Source organism: Astyanax mexicanus, chromosome 15 (assembly GCF_023375975.1).
Source record: "Astyanax mexicanus isolate ESR-SI-001 chromosome 15, AstMex3_surface, whole genome shotgun sequence".
Taxonomy (NCBI): domain Eukaryota; kingdom Metazoa; phylum Chordata; class Actinopteri; order Characiformes; family Acestrorhamphidae; genus Astyanax; species Astyanax mexicanus.
Genome location: NC_064422.1, coordinates 34806331 through 34828469, shown reverse-complemented (window position 1 = coordinate 34828469; position 22139 = coordinate 34806331). Strand labels below are relative to the sequence as shown.

At 38.1% G+C, this 22139-nt stretch overlaps 1 protein-coding gene across 11 annotated transcripts in view; it reads right to left on the bottom strand.

The window, feature by feature from the left end:
* Positions 1-22139, bottom strand: part of rbfox3a (RNA binding fox-1 homolog 3a) — a 726874-nt gene that overhangs the window by 36757 nt on the left and 667978 nt on the right. For 5 of the 11 annotated variants that reach the window (XM_049465002.1, XM_022669037.2, XM_022669040.2 and 2 more), the window contains 4 exons: positions 19793-19957; positions 8423-8476; positions 3472-3564; positions 260-320 (listed from right to left, as the gene is read on the bottom strand). In XM_049465002.1, coding sequence (XP_049320959.1) covers positions 260-320; positions 3472-3564; positions 8423-8476; positions 19793-19957 — 373 coding nt within the window. The remainder of the gene's footprint in view (positions 1-259; positions 321-3471; positions 3565-8422; positions 8477-19792; positions 19958-22139) is intronic. The other 6 variants (XM_022669038.2, XM_049465003.1, XM_049465004.1 and 3 more) reach the window with 4 other exon arrangements.

The window sequence follows — 22139 nt, the reverse complement described above, 5'->3', positions numbered from 1 at the left end:
TGGATGGAGCACCATTGTTTCAGAGAACACAGTTCCACTGCTTCACAGCTCACTGGCTGTAGGTTTATGTCTACCCAACATATTCTAACTAAGCAATCATTGTAAAGTTGGACAAGCTCAATTAAAAGCTCTAGAAATTGGTCAGGACATCAGAATTCAAAATCGCCATCTGCTAAAGAGTCCCCCAACTATAGTATATCTAACAAAATCAATCAAATAGTCAAGTTAAACTAAAAAAGGATGATTTAAAAGCACTTACCGTTTGTATAAGGGTTCGCCACCTTTTTGTTTGTCATTACTCTTGCTGTTGCATTATTTACCTGCATGAAACACAATCAACACAGAGACAGATACAATGAGAAAATAAGACTATGGTTAGCGGTTAGCATTCAATCGTTAAGTACTGGTGTAGTTGATTCGGTGTGTACATATGGCACCATTCCACTGCATGGTACCTACACTACTCAACTCTATAGCTATGACTTTTTGGTACCTGTTGTACCAGGGTTTGTGATGCACTACCACAGCTCCAACTGAGTAGTAGCTGATGATGTTGCAGCTTTCACTGGATTCCTGGAACGTTGGGACCTCTTCAAAAGACTAAAACTGCTTAAAAACTAATGTGGAGTAGAGAATTGACAAATGAATAGATTGTGTTGAATGTCTGAATTGCATTGGAGTGTAGAGTGATAGCCAATTAACCAGGAAAGATCTACACGTCATGTTTAAGTCTCTACTTGGATCACTTGAAGCCATGATGGAGCAAAAAAAGTTACTAAACCAGGTAGAAAAAATTGTCTAATATAAAAGCGTTTAGTAGAGTTGCGTTGAGTAGTGTACCGTAGGTACCATGCAGTGGAAAATGCCTATACATTCAGTACAGCGATACATACTGGTGAACATGCAAGAACACAACAACTCATTCAAGATATAGAGATTTCCAATGTATAAAACATATAGCTGAATATATGAGTCAAATAGTGTAGAAACCATTCAATGGAAAAGCGTCCATTTATTTAGTTTATCACTGTATCCTGGTTGCCATGCAAGACAACAGTGACTCATCCAAGATAAGGAAAATATTAATGACTTTTCAATCTTTAATCAGCAGAATATGCAGTCTAGTTCATCAATGAAGTAAAAAAACAGTATTTCACAAGTCCCCCTGAGCATACCCAAGCACAAGGGCACCTCCTGAACAATCTCAGCAAAACTGCATCCATTGCATTGTCTAGACAGTTGCAGATTCCCAGCCGTTATATGACCCTGAGGCTGAAGCATCACAAGTGGTAAACCGAAGCTCAGGAAAGAGCAGTCGTTTTGCACGAGCTCGGCTCACAGCGTGCGACACGGAGTGCACGAGCGCTTCTCGTGAAGGTGGGGGCTGCTCTGGGAATTCAAACATGGCCGCTGGCAACAGGAACCATGTTAGTATTTCACCCTCATGTTAATTAGCGTTAATAGCTTTCCTTTCCACAGGGCCACTGGAGGTCATTTAGCTTTAAGAAACAACTGGCCTCGACTCTCCCTTGATATATAGGCCTTGGTATTGTTTGTACATTATGTGAATTATCTTAATTGCCCTATGGAAAATCTTAATAGCATTGTACAAAGGGAGGAAGTGAGGGAGCAAGAGAACACGAGAGAGAGAGAGAGAGGTAGATTAAGAGAGAAAGACGGACAAAGAGAGAGAGAGAGAGAGCGCTGCATGCGCCCTAGAGAACTGGAGAACATAAGAGGAGAAATAAACCTTGTCTGTCCTTGTCTGTCTGGGGTAAACAAGTGAGATTTAAAGCAAAGCCGGCGGCACTTTGATTTCCTGAGCTGGGCTTAATTAAAACATATATTTTTGAGGGGCAGAGCCAAGGCCTGGCGTGCACATATATGTTTTGCAAGCAAGCAACAACAAAAAAGTTCAAACAGCCTCCTCAAACAAACTTGCACATATACATCAAGGCCGGCGAGATCAAACCTGAAGCCGTTTGCTGCACTTACATATCAAATAGTGCTCTGATCTGATCTCACACACACACTCACACACTCCTCCTGTGGCCACACATCCTCTTATATTTTTTATCTGGGACCCAAAAGTTAGTAATATTTCATTATGGGCATCAGATACTGTATCTCCTCATTTCTTGACATTTGGACATGTGTATACAACTGTATATGTTGACATGTTCTACACACATACTGTATATACTGTATACATACCCACACATGCAAATATACTCATATATTATATAGATGTATCACACACAGAGTGATCTATTTTAAGTGTTTTATTTATTTTATTGTTGATGATTATTACAGCTAATGAAAACCCAAAAATCTGTATCTTAGAAAATTAGAATATTACATAAGACCAATTGGTACTTTTGGCAGTGTGGGCAATGTGCCAAGTCCTGCTGGAAAATGAAATCCATATCTTTATAAAAACACTGCACTGACTTTGTACTTGATAAAACACAGTGGACCAACACCAGCAGATGATATGTCTGTCCAAACCATCACTGATTGTGGAAACTTCACACTAGACCTCAAGCAGCTTGGACTGTGTGTCTCTCCACTCTTCCTCCAGACTCTGATCCCTTGATTTACAAATGAAATGCAAAAAATAATGATAATCAGTGATGGTTTAACTTTCCAGCAGGATTTGGCACACTGCCCACCATGCCAAAAGTACCAATTGGTCTTATATAATATTCTATTTTTTTAAGAAACTGATTTTTTGGTTTTCATTGGCTGTAAGCCAATAGATCACTCTGTGTGTAATACATCTATATACTATATGAGTTTTAATGCACTAATAAAAACACAAGCTGCAGATCAAACTACAGATAACTTGTAAAACTTTTGTGAACTTCTCACACAGTTTGTACATGTATATCTGTTGCATATCTAATTCCCTGTTTGTCTTACTGTATTTCTGACATAAATCTGCAAATGTGGCAGTTTTTCTTTGGGTTTAACCTGAGGATTTTTCTTTTGATGCCAAAATTACTTGGAATTGAATATTTTTACAATGACTTCGACTGAAAGATAAGATGATGCTTAGGTGAAGTTGTCATTTTTTAAATAATGCTTTGTTTTAACAAATAATTAAATTTATTTAGAAACACTGTATTTAATGGTATGTTCCACACACACAGAGATACACGCATACATACATACTCACACATATATACACGCAAGCTGCAGATTTAACTGCAGATAACTTACCTTTTTGTGCACTATAACAGCACAGACAGATTCAATCAAAAATAATCATTCACAAACACACACACAAACACACACAAACAGGCTACCTATAGTCTATACATGCATCATGCAAACAGACATTAAGGTCCTTTAGAACATTAATAGCACAGAAAAAAAGGAAGAATAAAGAGTAAGCAAGCATCAGCAGGCACATTGTGTATGGGGTGGGGGTTTAAGGGGGTTTAGGGGGTTAAGGAATTAGGAAAGCACCTCGATTTTGCGTCCTTCTACGATTGTACCATTTAGTTTCTCCCGTGCACGGTCGGCGTCTGCACTCGTTTCAAAAGTTACAAAACCAAAACCCTGAGGGTGACGTGATTTGGCCGAAAAGGACGGCCAGGAAAACAAACGGGATGAGAAATGGGAAAACAAATGAGGCCAGAATGAAATCAAGTAGGGAAGAGAAAGAGAGAAAGAGAAAGAGAAAGGGAAGAAACACACACTGTAAGCAGAGTTGCAAGAGGAAGAATGGTAAGCATTAGTCACAGGTGAAATTTCAAATCACATAGAGTGAGGAGTAAGGTTTGTTGAAGAAGAGAGATCTAAAGCAGCTTAATAAGGAAAGACAGATAATAGTACCATGGCCCTGTTTACACTTGGTCACTTTATGAGAATAGTATCTGGATTATATCATAATAAGGTGTTAGATACATGTATTTATACTTGGTAGACAAATGCTGTGTGAACAGAACATGAAAAAAATCAATTGTTGTTGTACTAAATTTGGTTGCTGCTGTTAGATTTGCAATTCTATATACTATCAAGCAATCCTTCAGATTTGGGGAAGGCACCATCTGATAAGAAAACAACTGTTTATACAGATTGACTCTTTAAATATGGGATTACTGCTCATGGATCTCAACAATCTCTGATTGTAGATCCAATATCAGCTCTTTTAGTGATTTGCTTTCATTGTGTGTTGTCAAGAATTCCTTTTGAAATGCTGCAATAGTTTCGATCAGCACTTTATTCAACTTGATAATGATGTTACATACAGTCTCAGTTGTTGAATGTTTCATGGAGAGATTGGTGCATTTACACTGCTATAACATGTGGTGCAATTTGAACCTGTTTTGAATGCATGTTGGGTGCATTTACACTTGATGTGGCCTGATCTAATTCAGATATAATCCTGAAACTGAACCAGGTGTAAATAGGGCCGTGGTTTACATAGATAAACTGTGCTTAGCAAACCTTCAGTTTGTGTATTTATACACGCTGGCTACCATGTAAAACCCTTATATGTAACTCTATACATGCTTTCTGCTTGTTTTTTTATTTTTGGCATAATGCAGTTCTTTTGCAATGATGTACTACTATACTAGACTTCCACTGAAATATAAGAAGATTTTGTTGCTGTCCAATGAAAAACAAGCATCTATTTGATAATTTGTTGATTTTTGGTTTACTACAAAATTTGAACACACAAACTGTCTCATACACTGCGTCAAAATTTCTTAATAAATGGACCCAAAGAAATTCTCGGTAACACTTTCTTTGAATGTCATCTCTATAAGATTCTATAAACCTACTCATAACACATTATAATGCATTCATAAGGCATTATAAACATGGCTATACATATTTATAAAAATGTATAAGTTATCATAGCCATGTTTATTATGCATCATAATTATGCAACTGTGATTATAATGCATTAAAGCTGTGTTTATAACATGTTATACATCAATAACAAGAAACTCAGTCTTGCAGATTTTATCATGACTAAAAAAGCTTCCAATTTATAAACACACCCTCAGTAATCCTATAAATATATTTTTAAACACTCATAAATATTCTTGTCATGAATATAATATTTATATTATAATTATAATGTATTATAAAGTGCCAGACTTTCATTGTAGGACTAGATTATTAATGATAAAGATATTCTATTTTAACATATATATTATAAGCACAGCTTATAATGTACTATGATCACAGGTCATAATGCTTAACAAACATGGCTATAATGAGTTATGCATTTTTATAAACATTTATAGCCATGTTTATAATGCCTTATGAATGCATTATAATATGTTATGAATGTGGTTATAGCGTCTGATAAAGATGACATTCATAGAAAGTGTTACTAAATTCTCTATAATTACCTAAAATAAATTCTAATTACATTGACTCCCATTGAAAGTTACGTTTTGGAGATACATGTTTTTCATTGGACAGCGACGATTTGTTCCTTCTCCTGTAAAGTTGCTATTTAAGAGATAGCATTTCAGAGAATTTACTGACATTTCACAGTATTGCAATAAGAAAAAGCAAAGTCTGAACCTGGTTTTCAGCTAAATATGTTAATTTTATCACACTCTACCTGTAATTAGCGCTACTTTGTGTGATAAACATTACATTAAACTACAGGCCTTTGCATTACTGTGGGACATGCACCCTGTATAACCCTGCAGACACACACACACACACACAGATATACACACACAGTCTCAGGGAAGAGCCCTCTTCATCTTCTCCCTTTGGCTGCTGTCAGCTGTGAATTATGGCCAGCCACAGCCCAAACACCATATCCTGCGCCGGCTATTAGATATGCACGGCAAACAAGACCGCGGAACAAGCTCCGGTCTTTTAGTTCATATACACTGTGCAAGTATGGCCTGGTAATTGCTTTGGGAGATAATGCATGAGAGAGGGCGGCTGGCGGCATGATCTCGTATACATGCCGGATCCTCGTCTTCACGTCTGCCATAAATATAAGGCCGCCCGGCCGCTCTAGGGCCGACCCAAATGATAAAAATAAATTCAAAAACAAAACCGCAAACAGAATTAATCCTTCTGACATTCTCCGCTACCGTGTTCTGCCTTAGCGCCTCTTAGCCCACTGCCTTCATTAGAGTCAAACTGTAAAAACTGACCTATCCAAGCTCTGCCCACAAACGTCTTACTTCGTAGCGATTGTTGCGAGGTCGGACAAGCTCGGCATCGTGTTTAAAGGCTAATCTAATAGTTAAGATGTAAACAATGTTATTCAAAATGCTGTAAAATGTGGTATTGTAGAGAAAAGTACCAAAGTGTTTTGTTCCTTTAAGGGCATTTTCACACCTATAGCTGGTTTATTCTGAGTTTGTGAACTCGGAGAGTTTGTGGAAACACTTTCTATGAATGTCATGTCTATTAAACTGTGTTAACATGCTTAGTACACATTATAATGCATTCGTAAGGCATTATAAACAATGCTATAGATATTTGTAGCATGTAATGTGTCACACATCTGAGTTAAATGATAATATTTCTGTCATTATTAATATATTTCTATGATAGACATCTGTCACTTTACTTAAGAGTGTACAATGACACGTTATAATACTTTATAAACTAATAAAGCAATTATACTATCATTTAATACAAGTTTAATTCATGAGTGGTTTAAAGTAATTACAGCATGCTTTGTTAAGGCAGCTAAGTTGAGGTTCTTAGTATTGACAAAAAAAACATATTATAAACACAACTGATGATGCATTATGATCACAATTCATTATGCATAATAAACATGGCTATACATTTATATAAGTTTTTTTATAAATAAGTACAGCTGTGTTTATAATGCTTTATGAATGCATTATAATGTGTTTTTTATAATGAGTATTTTTATAGAGTCTAATAGACATGAGATTGATTTGGTTTGTTTTCACACATGTTAAAATCTAAGCACGTCAAAAGGTGTCCTAACAAGCTTACAAAGTATTGAAAGAAAACATTCTCTCTGCTTATTGGTCAGACCTGTCTGGGGCATGACCAAGAAAGTAAACACAAGAAGAAGGTCCTGTGCTGTTCACTATACTGTAATCGATCATTCTTACAGTATCATGGAGCAACAGCAGAGACGGCATTTACTTAAAGCTGTTCAAATTCAATATCTGTGCAGTATTATATTATCAGTTTAATCTGCATGTGCAGAAATAAATTTAGTTTAAACTTGTGGATTACTACAGATAATTGGGTTGGATTGAGAACAGATCATGTTCTCACTACATATGAACCATACAGTTTGTCTGGGGCTTGACTGAGACCACCCCATCAGTGCAGTTGTTTTTATTTTTTTATTATTTTATCAAATCATTTATATTATAAACACTGACTCATTAATATTACATGTAAAACACAAATACACTACTTGTGTAAAGTCAGAGTGGTATCAGTAAAGCAGTTATTTTAGTTGAGTACTGTTTCATATCACCTTCATTTTAAGCATTAATCTCTCCTGCAGATAACATCAATTTCATATCAAATCATTATGAAAGATAATGAATTTCATATATTTAAAGTTAAACTTTATTTGAAAACTAAGTTTTTTTTTTATCTTATATGAGAAACTGTATTGCACTAATATGCATTAATACTAAGTACAAATCATATGCTTAGTCCAAAATATGTGTGTGAAGAAAAAAAATCACATTATTTGGACAGCGTGAGCATATATAATTTTTTATTTTTTTTTGGTGTCTTATCGAGTTATGACACAAACTCCAGTCTAAATTCAGTTTAGAAGCAGAACAGGAGTTTTGCCAACATTTCTTTAAAGCTTGTCCAACCTGGCAACCTGTGGGTGGAGCATGGACACGTCAATTAGCTCCCATAGCAAAACAGCGGAGGCACTATTCTCCTGTTATTCATAAGCTGAGTGGCAGAAGGAAGAAGTCAGGTAAGAGAAGCTCTCCCCTGGGAAATGAGTCCTGCACGAGCTGGAGCTGCAGGGAGTGTGTAAGTGTAAGTGTGAGTGTGTGTGTGTGTGTGTATCTGGAAGAGTGCTTTTAAATATCCCTAACAGCTAATGCATTAGACTTCCACGACTCGCGGAGACGAGGCAGTTTCTATCAGGGTATGACAGCTCTAAAAGGAGAATCAGTGTGCACTGGTCAGACACCCACTTCACTGAATTCTAACTGGGTGAGTTGACTCGAACTCAGCTGAAGCCACGCAAAGCTACCTTTCACACAGTGTGTCTTGGCACAGTGTGCGAGTAAGTGTGTGTGTATATGTGTGGGTGTGTGTGCGATGCGTGTGTCACTTTGTGGCTGCTGTGTGAGAGCTGTAATTACTCGGCGGCTCATGAAGGGGAGAGGGGACCTGTGAGGAGAGGGAGAGAGAGAGAGAGGGATGAAGTGACAAAGAGCTGCTCTTCCAGCTGACTTACCTTAGAGCCCCGCTCGTTAAAAATAATTTCCACATCTAAAATTTTCCCAAATTGCTGCAGAAAAGAAAGGGAGATGGAGGGAGAGAGAGAGAGACAGAGAGATAGAGAAAAAGAGAGAGAGAAGAGAGAAGTGGAGAGATCGGGGACAGGGGGGGGGAGAGAGAGAAAGGAGACGGAGTAATTAGAACTCATCTCTTTTACACTTTGTCAGGAAACTTGAGCACTTGATTGCAGAGCTAACTAAAATAGAATACCCACTGCTCTGTGGAAGCTACTCCCGTAGTGGAGGCGCTCCAGCTAAAGCTGCTCTCTGCTGGACTAAAATTACACAGGCAAACAGAATCCACAAACACTTTTATCAGTGGCCAGCCATCGGAATGTGCTAAATGGAGCTAGCTGATATGGCTGCGCTACTGTAGAGAAAGAGAGAGAGAGAGAAAGAGAGAGAGAGAGAGATCCAGTCTCTGCGCTGTGTAGAAAACAAACAGGCCATTCTGCTGATGGCTGAAAATTTTTAAAAGATCACAGCACTAGCCTGCTGTGTATGCACCAGTGCTCTTAATGACAGACAATGCCTTGTTATTTTCCGTGGTGTTTTTGACTGATAAAAAGGCTGGCCGGAGCCACGGGAGAACGTATTTCTGGCATGACTTAACACCCAACACCCCCTCTCAATTAAAAAGGATAATTGGACATAGAGGAGCCATCATAGGCGATGATTTGTTTATTATCGCCGTGATGAATGCCGTCCTCGTAATTACCTGTCACATTGGTTATTATTTTCCAGCCATTTGCCCTCCATTCCGCATCTTTATCTGATTGTCATTCTCGCGCCCCCCGAAATACCCGATCCTTCTTTTTATTCGCTAATTAGCATTAGCCAGCAGGCGTTGACCACTCCCTCGCAGACAGGGCACGGGCTGGGAATTGGTTTCGGAGACAACGTGAGCTTCATATGGATTTTGCGGCCTGGCCGGCGTCCAGGAGACCGGGCCCAAACTTTCCACCAGAGCTGGCCTCTGACTCTTTGACTCTGCCCTGGAAAGCAATGGCCTTTTCCGCGTCGATGAGGGCTGATAAAGGCCTCCCCTCCTGAAAGCAGAACAGGCCGCGCCGCGTTAACCCTGCTTGCCTTATGCTAATCAGCAGCCGTGGTTAGACATCTCCACCGTGAGACCTTGAATCAAGCAGTTTTATTCCGATAAATAAATAAACATGCCAGAGCCGAGCAAAGCAAGGTCACTTGCAGGCAAACTGGAAGCGGAATAAAGCACTGCTCCGGAACATTCTACTCAGGCTTAAGAATTAGCTGGGATGATAAAGATCAGGAGGGACCAAAGCTGCAGGGATCTAGCTGAGAAAGAGCTCAAAGAGTAAGCGAGTGTAAGAGCTCTGCAGATCCAAATGAGAATTTAGAGGTTTCTCTAGCTCATTGTATCATTTTTTATGGTATGGTTTTAGCTGATTCTTTTCCCTTTGCAACATCAGTAAACTCAAGAATATTCATCTAATCCTTACTCCAAATAATGTTGTTCTTAGTAACATTACGACATGTTTAAAGGGACCCTTGGCATTATGGTAGGGGTGATACAATACTGATACCGCTCTTAAATTAGCTCTTAACAATAGATTTTGCTTAGCATGGCTGTCTTTTCTACTATTCTACCTTTCTATGAAGCCTAGAATACTGTTATATAGGTTTGAATACATGTAGGCTAGGATTCCAGGGGTAAAGCCCAGAAATGTGTGTGAAAGTGAAGGCCAATGGACCATATGGGGTTATCAGTGTGATTATGTGTGGATTATGTGCATTCAATCTAATTATTTTGGCTTGTATTGGATTGGCATACTCTTACTAGTATGTCAATGAGTCAAACAGAGTCAAGTTAAACTTGGCTGACTACAGTGCTGGAAAGCTGAAGGGATTGTGAACAACACAGCACAATAAACCTTAAATAAGTGTACACGTTTTGTTATATATGTTCAAAATATGTAGAAATCAAATACAAACATATAAAAGAATATAAAAAAGAAACAAAGGAAGGTGAATTTCCTCTACTTATCTACGAACCTTGTTCAGGAGATCACACTAGATTTAGCCGCTCTCATTTTAATGTAGTCCGCTCTGTAGGTTGTGCAATAAGTTCTGCATCTAAGGCAGCCATAACATTAACACCACCTGCCCAATGCTGAATAGATTTCCATTATCCTGTCACAACAGATCTGACCATCCAAAAATCCAAGGTGCCTGTGACTTTGTCATCAGTTTGCCACTTAGCCGGTTGTCGCTTCCTGAAGTGCTATTGGCAGGTACCCACCATTGCATACCAGAAAATAACCCTACAAGACCTGCCTGATGTTTTGGAGGTGCTCTGACCCTGTCGTCTAGCCATCACAATTTGGGTTTTCTCCAAGCGTCTCAGTTGCTTACGCTTGCTCATTTTTCCTGCTTTTAACAAACACATCACCTTTAAGAACTGACTGTTCACTCGCTGCTTAATATATGCCACCCCTTTGACAGATGCCACTGTAGATTAAGATAATCAATGTGTTTCACTTCACCTGTCAGTGGTGCTAATGTTACGGCTGATCAACATATAATAGAAAGCTTTTGGGGAATTTAGTATAGGCTGCAAGGTTCCTTGTAACTTGTTTTGAACATCCATGTTAGTGCAATGGGTTTAGTAGGCATAATTTCATGGCATTTCATGAATTACTATGTGCAGTGTGCACTACATATATAGGAAATAGGGATGCATTTAACACACAACCATTTAATATTATAAATGGGTGAGGTTTTACTCTAGCTGTAAATGTAGGAAAGGCTGGATGATACAGCTCTGGACGAAATAAGAGACAACTTAAAAATGATGAGTTTCTTTGATTTTACTAAATTAAAAACCTCTGGAATATAATCAAGAGCTGAACTTCTTGAATTTTTGCACCAGAAGTTATCCAAAAGCAGTGTGTAAGACTGGTGTAGGAGAACATGCCAAGATGCATGAAAACTGTAATTAAAACCAGGGTTATTCCACCAATTATTGATTTCTGAACTCTTAAAACTTGAATGAATTGAATGTGAACTTTTTTTCTTTGCATTATTTGAGGTCTGCATTGTTTTTGTTTTTTTCAGCCATTTCTCATTTTCTGCAAATAAATACTCTTAATGACAACATTTTATTTGGAATTTGGGAGAAGTGTTGTCCGTAGTTTATAGAATAAAACAAGAATGTTCATTTTACTCAAACATATACCTATAAATAGCAAAATCAGAGAAACTGATTCAGAAACTAAAGTTGCACCTAATTTTTTCTTTAATGTATTTTAGTATTGGACATGCACATTGTAATCAAGGCCTACATGTTTTGATCATTTGTGATACCAATTAACAGAAAAGTGTTTAAAAAACAATCTGAATTACCAGAGTGCCGCTGTACACCTCCACTTAACTACAAAAAGCAGGTGCAGTTAAACAACATGGGTGACTGCGAGATGTTTTGTTCTCTTTCATCTCCTCCACCTTGGTGGTCGCTGGGGAGAAGCGGCAAGCAGGCATTGCAGCAAAACATTCCCTGGATGACCAACGGGGCCTAAGCATTCCATTTAACGGGGCCTGCTTTGGAGATCATTACAGAACGTTGAGGAATGAAAGCGAAACCTTAAGTTCCTCTAATGGGTGGAATGAAAGCGGATTTTAATTGCTGTCTACAATGGCCGTATTATTTCATTAAAACTAATTACCCTGTCAAGCAAGCCGCGTCGGCTTCATTTCAGCACAACAGGGAAGAAATGGGCCTTCCAGGCACTGCGTGGCTCAATGGGATTGATCGAGGGCCCGGGTCACTAATAAGGTTAAGAAGAGCTGCCTTTTATCCATCCAGCCGTGGGGAGAGACCAGCACTGAATTTGTATGTGAGTGTGTGCAGCATGTGTGTGTGTGTGTGTTTGAAATGAGAAAGGGGTTTTGTCTCCGTCAACAAAGAGTATGGCTCTAATCTTAACTGACTGTGCATGCACTGAGAGAGAAAAGCTAGCTGACTGGTGAAACGGGCAGTTTCTGTCCGAGCCTGGCCGGCCACAGGACCCAGTCTTCATCTCCTCCACTCACTCCAAGCTCATTTTTCCCAAATTTCTGAGCCAGAACCCAAACAGCTGCTCCTTGACACAAATCCCTCCATTTGTTCAAATTAAGGCGTGTGTTTTTTTCCCAGCCAAAGCCGACATCAAGCATGTCCATTTGCATCTCAGCGTGAGGCTGCTCATGACCGCAGACAAGTCCTTATAAACAAAGTCTGCGGACACTAATGGTTTTAACCCGCCCTAATGGGCTTACGGATTAGCTGAAATATTTCCCAGTGAAGTCATCTCCACCGGCTCCCCGCACACCACAGGGAAGTGCTCCCACCGTACACCAGTCTCAGTGGGCTTCGCCATCCGCAATCACCCAACAGCAGAGAGATTTAATAAGAGCACAGGCGAAATTAGGATCAATGGGAGGGATGCACCGAGGACTGTGGGTGGTGCTCATATCGTAAGAGTCGGCAAACCCTTCCAGTCATGTCGCTTGGGGTAAATTACCACATATTTCCACTGCGAAAACCTGTGAAAAGCTGCGAAAGGAGGAGAAAGCCGGGAGAGAAGCCTCATAAAAACAAGTCAGCAGTGTATAAATCTACCATTACAACAACCTGGAGGACTCTGAATCCACAAAGCTGCTAAGCTAAGTGATTAGAAATAAGAAGGCATCATTATAAAGCCATTACGCAGACCCTTTAGTAACCTACAGAAACCGTACGGGTCCTATCTCTTTATCAGCCTCTGTAGACTGCAGGTAAAGCCTGGCACAGCCCTCTGTGGGTAACTCCACACGTTCATTAGAACGGGCTTGCCTTCATTTAGGTGCTGCTGGAAAATCAGCCTGTTAATTGGCTTAATATGGAATTTGCGAAAGATGCTAAGCTGAGCTTTTTTTTTTCCTGTTATTGTCATGGCGGTACTTTCAAGTACGGTTGGTGGCCATCTTCATTGCCTGAGTAGTTACAGTTTAATGAAAGCTCCTCAGGCGCTGGATGCTCCCAGTCGTAGAAACACAGGAGGGTTTGAGTGGCGAATCTGACATTTCAATCACGTTCCAGCAGCCCCTGCGTGGAATCGCCAAGGTGGTGCTTTAAACCCCATTTTATTCGCCAACATTAAGCCTTCATACTCATTGGTGTAATTGCTTTGGATGTCTTTTTCTAATTATAAAATTAAGCTCAAATAAGGTTGGGTAATGAAGCTTGTTTAATTTTCATTCTTTGTTTGACTATGTTCCATGCCAATGTACTCAAATGCTGAAATGGAGTCATCAAATTAGAGGTTTGAGAATCAGCTATTCTAAATTGAATTTTCATCCCTCTTGGATGAAAAGATCAAAAAGTGCCATCTCCCCAATAAAGCACATGTTTGAACCCTAAGTTGAGATGAATGTATATTTTTGGACAGGCTTTGATGGGCTCTACTGCTGGACGCCCAAGCGGTCGCTTCTAGCAAATTAAAGTTGGCTCACAGTTTGATGAAGGTCTGCAAAAAAAAAAAAAAAAAAAAAACTGAAATAAAATGTTGGGATAAAAATAGCTTGAAAGTCTGGAAGCGGCCAGAAGCTGCTGATATGGCTGGTATTAGGCTCATTTTCACAGACATAGATTAAGTCTAGTTTTGGCCTGAAAAGGTTTGGAAATTGAGGCTCACAATTAACAGGGTCACTGAGTACACTTAAAATAGACTTCCCATTACATTCTTAACAGTCCCTCTTGTTCTTTATTCTGATATAGTAACAAATACACCATTTTCCAGGTAGTTATGTAATGATATGTCTATGAAGTGAATATATATACATATATATATATATATATATATATACATATATATATATATATACATATATATATATATATATATATATATATATATATACATATATATATATGTATATATATATATGTATATATATATATATATATATATTTAGTGAGTTTGGTTCAAATCTGTTAGCTGATTGTCATTGGAAATCACAGTTAAGTAGAATTGGTAATGTAAAATGTAAATGTAAAAATGTCTGGGTTTTCTAGGCTTAATGTAAAAAAGACAAAGACATACTAAATTGAACTACAGAATATCATATTTATATAAACATAGCATTTAGATGTTACTATCTGCTCACACGAGGCAAATATTTTGTGCTCGCAAATCTAGTTTTAATTGACGAGACATTTCAATTAAAAAAGTTACTAAAGTACCAGAGGCCTAACGAAGAAATGTGAATAAAATATTAAATCTCATTAAAGAAAAATGCATATACTTTTACTGGTGCGTTTTCTTAGAAATGTTTTTACAAAACAAATTGATGACTGCTATGGGTGTATATTTAAATTCAATTTTACAGCTAGACTAAAACCTTGTTCTGTTGCTGTTTTTTTTTTCATCTAGATAGAAAACAAGTTCTGCTATTTAATTTTCTGTTGTTGAAACAGATGTAAAAAAAAAAAGTCAGAATAGCAGCCAAAACCTGTTCATATACTGTAGAATGCTAACTTGTTTGAACAGTATGCTCAACTAGGTAAGGTAAGTAAGTTGTTTGTTTGGTAACACTTACTATAAATCCTGTATTCATAATACATCACAATTGGATGTATATAATGCATTATGTAGCATACATAATACCTTATAATGATTGTCATAAGCTTGTATAATATTTTAAGTAGGCAAAATACATAACACATCAGAAAGTATCTGTGTATCTGTGTCTCTTCATAAAGGCATGTTTCATAAGGCCTTATGTTAGTATGTGCACTCTTCTATAAGCATCTGTATTAAGCCACATATTTGTATTTTATAACATTTTATGTTGTTATGTTGATATTAGTATATATACTGTCTAGCCAAAGAAAAATATTTTGTTGCACTGCCTTTAGCTTTGATTGCAGTATTGCATTCACTGTGGCATTGTTTCTATAAGCTTCTGCAAAGTCACAAGATTTATTTCAATCCAGTGTTGCATACATTTTTCTCCAAGATCTTGCAGCAGCATTGATGATGGTAGAGTCTGACCGCTGCACAAAGCAGCTCTTCTCCAGCACATCTCAAAGATTCTCAATGAGGTTAAGATCTGGACTCTGTAGTAAACTCTCTCAAGCCATGTGTGAAAATGATGATCTCATGCTCCCTGAACCCTGAACTCTTTCACAATTCCAGCCCCATGAATCCTGACATTGTTATCTTGGAATACGCCTGTACCATCAGGGAAGAAAAAATCCATTGATGGAAAAACCTGGTCTATATTCAGTATATTCAGGTAGTCAGCTGACCTCATTCTTTCAGCACATACTGTTGCTGAACCTAAACCTGCAGACCAACTGCAGCATCAACCCCACATCATTTACTTACTTAAATCCAGGTAGTGGCTTATTTTTTTTTGGACCAGGCAGAGTATATTATTAGGAGTTATTATACAATTATTATAACCTATTACAGTCTGTGTGCCATAGAATGCCTTATAAATGCCTTAAGAATGCTTTATGAATACAGGACTCATAGGAAGTGTTATTTTGCGATATGAGCGATGGAGGAGACTGTACTCCAGCCCCAGTGCTGCTGTCAGTGCTCTCCACTGGCCTGCATGAACTCCAGTAGCAGCATCCAGGTTTTTTTTGTGTAGTTCATGTAGGATTGCGGAGCTGCAGCATGCTTGTCCATCTCCTCCACTCCCACTAGTCTATCCATGACATGCAATAATTGTGCCCTTGGGTCCCTGTGAGATTTCACAGCAAGAGTTGCAACAGCATCTCTTACAAACAGTCACACACACACATAGACATACACTCACAGGCACACACACACACATAGAGGAGCTGTCAGCAAACAAACACCTAATGAGGATACAACTCCCACTTTTTAAGCGCACTGAGAGGCACTATTAATTATGTCTCCACTGGTGGGACCTCTCCACAGCACCCTGCTCGTCACATCAAGGCTGGGCAGAGAGCGAGAGGAGCGGAGAGGAGCGGATGGGAGCGGAGGGGAGTGAGAGTGAGCGTCTCTCTGAGGGAGAACAAAGAGCGGAGGGAACAGATGTTCTCCAGGCTCAGCACTCACACTGAATCCACAGCCCTTCATCAGATTAAATGCCACTGTCGCCTATACCGCGCCTTCAGTAAACACTGACTCCAACTCTTAACAAGCTCAGACCAACAGCAATATGTTTTTTTTTTCTCTCGTTTTTTTTTTCCCCTCCCTTTCCCCTCATCCTCCTCCCAGTTCGTTTGTAGCTTCCAGTAACAAGCTGCCAGTGCGTAGCGTTTAGCCGGGCTCCCTCGCTGGGTGCTGCTAATTCAAAGTATTCTGGAGTTAAACTCTACATCTCTCCACGTCTTAGAGAGACAGGCACGGCTGTTATGGATATGAAAGAGCACAATTGCTAAGAGCCTCTTATCTCGCTTCGTTTTGAGCCCACTTTAGGGGCACGCTGGAACACACTGTAAACAGATTTCCGGTACTGAGCTCTGGTTTGATTTATATTAAATGGCGAACAAAGAAAAGATACAATATATTTTAGATGGGACATTTTTTTTTGTTTTAATTCCTCCCATTACTTTACAAACAATTAAATAGCTTCTGTTGAATTTCCAAGCTAATAAAAAAATTACAAAAATTGAGCTCTGGTTTGATTTATATTAAATGGAAAACAAATAAAAAATACTATATACACATATATATATATATATATATATATATATATATATATATATATATATATATATATATATATTAATTGTGACAAAATGTATGTAAAACTGTCTCATTACTATACAAACATAATCTAACTAGCTTCTGTTGAATTCCCAAGCTAATAAAACAAGTAAAAAATACTTAAGTTACAGTTAAGAACACGCTGGAACACACTGTAAACAGACTTCTGCTACTGTGTTGTGGTTTGATTTGTATTAAACGGCAAATAAAGGAAAAATATAATATATTTTAGAGGGACAAAATGATTTAAAAACCTTTTCATGATCTCACAAACGCAAACAAACTAGCTTCTGTTGAATTTCCAAGTTAATAAAAAAAGTAAAAGAATACTTATGGTATAGTTAACAGATTTTTGGTACTGAGTTTTGGTTTGATTTGTATTAAATGGCTAATAATGGAAAAAAATACAATATATTTAAGGTGGGACAAAATTGTTGTAAAGCAACCTCATTTCTCTAACTAGCTTCTGTTGAATTTCCAAGATAAAAGTAAAAATTAAAAAAGTAAAAGAATATGGTATAGTTAGGGACACGCTGGAACACACTGTAAACAGATTTCCAGTACTGTGTTCTGGTTTGATTTGTATCAAATGGCCATTATAGAAAAAAATTCAATATATTTTAGGTGAGATAAAAAGCTTGTAAAACTTCTAATTACTGTACAGACATAATCTAACTAGCTTCTGTTGAATTTCCAAGTTAATAAAAAGGTAAAATAATATTGTGGTAGACTTGCGGACATGCTGAGTACTGCGGAACACACTGAGTACTGTGTTTTGATTTGTATTAAATGGCCAGTAAAGAAAAAAAAAGATATGTTTTAGGTAGATATATTTAAAACAACATTGTTGTGAAACCCTCTCATTACTTTATAAACATCTTACTGGCTTTGTTGAATTTCCAAGCTAATAAAAAGTTAAAGAATCAATATGGTATAGGTAGGGGAACGCAGGAACAGACTGTAAACAGTGTATTACAGTTTTCTTGTGTTTATGATATAGTTAAATTTATTTTTTTCTGGTTCGATTTGCATTTTATGGTCAATAAAGGGAAAAAAAAAAACTTTAGGTGGGGACAAAAAGCTTGTAAAACGCTTCTATTACCTTAGAAACATCATCCAACTAGTTTATGCTAAATACTGAAGCTAATAAAAAAGTATACTTATGGTATACAGTAGCTTATGGTAGAGCTAGGTCTTTAAAGTACATTAGTCAAATAGCCTTAACAAAGCAAAGCATGGGCTTGTTTGTTTGCAGCAAAACACAAAAATCTTTCATGACAAGCTACACACTGACTATAACACTGCGGACGTTAAACAAATATATGGTGGTGCAGAGCTTAAAGGCTGTGAATTGTGGCTTTTTTAGAGTGACTTTATGGAGCCATTTCTCTGGGTGATTCCTTGTCAGTTTATGCTCACGGAAAACATGAAATATAGCTTAACTCGGTATATTTTTTTGTGTGGAGGAGGGAAATTAAAGAGAGCATAAGCAAAGAGTGAACAGTGAAAATGTGTGAATTTATGAGAGCATTGGAGATTCCAGACCCATTTGCAGAGCACAGAAGTCACAAATGCACTGATCTTGATGTTAGATTTTATTTTTCAAATTATATTGTGTATAAAGTATTATGTCTGACTAAAGGCCTTGACAGATACATCTGTTATGACCTACAATCTCTTTTGGAAACTCTTTATTTTAAGGAACACAAATAAGGTGCTTATTAATGTCTTATTATTTGCTTAATAAAGCCTTAATTAGACATTTGTAAATAATGTATTCACTACTTATTGGGCTTTATTCTGTGCTTTATTATTATTGGTGCTGAATTAGGGATCTGTTATGTGGTAATGATTAATAATGACTGTATTAGTTCTTATAGTGCACAATAAACAGTTATGTTAGCGCCGTGTTAAGCAGATTATTAAGCATTATTAACTATTAGTTAATTCTACATGTTATTAGTGTTATTATAATTGGCAGCAGTTTGATCTATGTGAGTTTGACAAGGTTATGGTTGTGCTGGAGTTTTTTGAGTTAATAGTCACTAATAGACTAAGATGTGCACCATATTCTAAAGTGAGGTTCTGTTCATCACTAATTAGACACTAAAATAATCGAATACATATTTAATCACAGACCCTTAATTGAGCACCAATAACACTTACACAGAATAAAGCCTAATAAGCAGTGAATGAATCAGTTATAAATGTCTAATTAAGGCTTTATTAAGCAAATAATAAGACATTAATATGTGCCTAATTTGTGTTCCTTAAAATAAAGTGTTACCTTTCTTTTAAACAAAGGCTACCTTGGATTGAAAGGATTGACGAGCTTTTGTTCGAACTCTGCTATTAGGTTGAATGAGCAACTTCTGTAAATTTATCAAACTTATTAACAGCTAATACAGAAGAATGTATTTGTGGGTAAAGGACAGACAGGTCTATGTCAGGTGTCTCAGGTGCCTGTAACCAATTTATGAGTCAAAACACGTTCAAGGCATTGTGGCACTGGATGATCTTTCACAACAGTTAATGGCTAAACTTTAAACAGTTCCTGACTGTGGTTTTTGTAACAACACTCACCCCAAACATTTGCCGCAGGTCCGGGTCACGAAAGCGGAAGGGAATATTGGAGACGTGTAACCGCTTGGGCTGCTGCTTCTCCGATGAGTCTGAGGGCTGGAGCTGGAGCTGCTGGGAGGCGTCCGTCTGCGCCACCTCGTCCGCCTGCTGGAGAAAATCACAGGCCTAATAAATTCTTCGCTAGTTCATACTGTTCATATTTATCTTCGCTAAAATGTGTACAAATCTACGCAGGTCTTGGAGAAGCAATAAATGTGAATTAAGTAACTTTAAAAATAAACACCAGTGATCTAGTTCAATTGTCAGTCATAAAAGCTCATGCTATAACACTGCCTCCACCATGTTTAACAGATGATCTGGTGACAAATGAACACGGTATTTTTGAAAAACCCTTTGAATTAAAGATGAAAGTCTACTCTCTAATCACATATTGATTTCTTTATTACAAAACATTGTGGTATACAGGGCTGAAATTTAAAAATGTTGTCACATAGGTCTGTTTTGTCTGAATTGTCTGTTTGCATGGACAATTCTAGCCAGATGCTGCTGGTCACAATCATTACCACTCACTGTACTCTTTTCCTAGTACATATGTGATATGAGATATGTTAAATGCTGGCACATAAAAAATGTCCCATTCAGCCTAACTTACAAGATAAAGGGCTCTGTATAGTACACCCTGTGCAAGGCATGGTTCAATGTTATTTGCTATCTTACACCCCATCAACAGTCCATTTCCAAGGTGTGCACCCGCATTGTTAAAATAGCGTTGATGGAGTTTATGAACAGATCTACACTGATGAGTGTGGTGGTGTGGACATGTTGTTAGGCAAATTGCTGGAGTGTTTCTATTTTGACAGGGGAAAACACTGGCTGATTTAAACCCTGACTACAGTCAATTGTCAGAGTCCATTCCTATAGATGTGCCATATGCACCTACACACACACAGACCCGCTGTAGGGCCCAAACCCGACTTTTAACTCAACAATAAAAAGAATAAAGAATAAAATAACATTGCTGTTCCCTTAAATGAGCTGTGTGAATGCACATAATATGCTGAGACATGCAAAAAAAAGTGCTGCGTTATTAAGATACGAATGCTCCAAAATCTGAGCTTACCTGCCTCTTAAAGGGAATATCAGGTGACACACTGATTGGTTTATTTCACGTTACGCCAAAAACACACCCATAATTAATTAAGAGTAATTAGTTCTTTTTGAGCCTTGCAAGGCCTATTTTTTGCACCTCATGATACCAAAGACACCCTAACACACCCTAAATCCAGCTACATTCCCCAATTAAACTGCATGCTATAGATAGCTGGAATAGGGCCCAAAACTTTACAATTTACACAGGTGTGGGCAATCCCAATCTGTCCTCTGAGGTAACAATGTATGATCAATTTAAATGCTACTAGTGTACAAAGTGTACATCTTAGTATATACTATACTGTAAGTGTATACATTTCAATTAGTACATACTAAATACATTTTAGTGAGACTTTTAATTTGAATTTAAAGGTTGTTCTGAACTTTACCAAGTTTTTTAATCTAGCAGTCAAAAACATTCTCCAAAAAGCCTTCACGTTGCTACAACATATAAATCAAGCTGATAAAAAAATGTATAGAAATGCATACACAGATTTATAACTAATAACCAAAAAAGTCCTAAAAATTTCCATACAGGGAATATCACGGCTACATGTACCTCTATAAGAGGATCATCGTATGCTGAACCAGATCACTGCCTGGAATAAAAAAGGGTAGCGGAGCAGGCAGGACCTGAAGGCCTAAAGGCGAGACTGTGGAGGAGGTGGGGAATAGAGGGAGATGAGGAGGAGAAGGAGGAGGAGAGGGAGATGGAGGAGTGCTTGGTGGCACATTACAAATTCCCCCTGCTTGGCCAACATTTGTATGTGGCGGTGAAGATTAAGGAAGCTGTCAGGAAGTGTGAATACAGATTTAAAAGAAAAAACCTCTGACATGTTGAGACCAGAGGATTCATTTACTGAGCAGTGGCCTATGAAGACCTGAGGGGATGATGAGAGAGAGAGAGAGAGAGAGAGAGAGAGATTTAAAGAGAAGGTGGGGGCGATCAGGCTCAAAGTCGGTGTGCTCATCTGTCCATCATAGAGAGAAAATAGTGGTGACACCACTGTGCTCCAGGATGGACTGCTGTCTGTGACATATATTCGTCTCATCTCTCACCGGCCCAGTGGAACCACACACTCTCTCTCTCTCTCTCTCTCTCTTTCTCTCTCCTACTCTCGCTCTCACTTTCGCTCACTCTCTCCGACCCATAGTGACCAAATCTCTCATGTCTCCATTTCCTGCACGCACTGTCGGG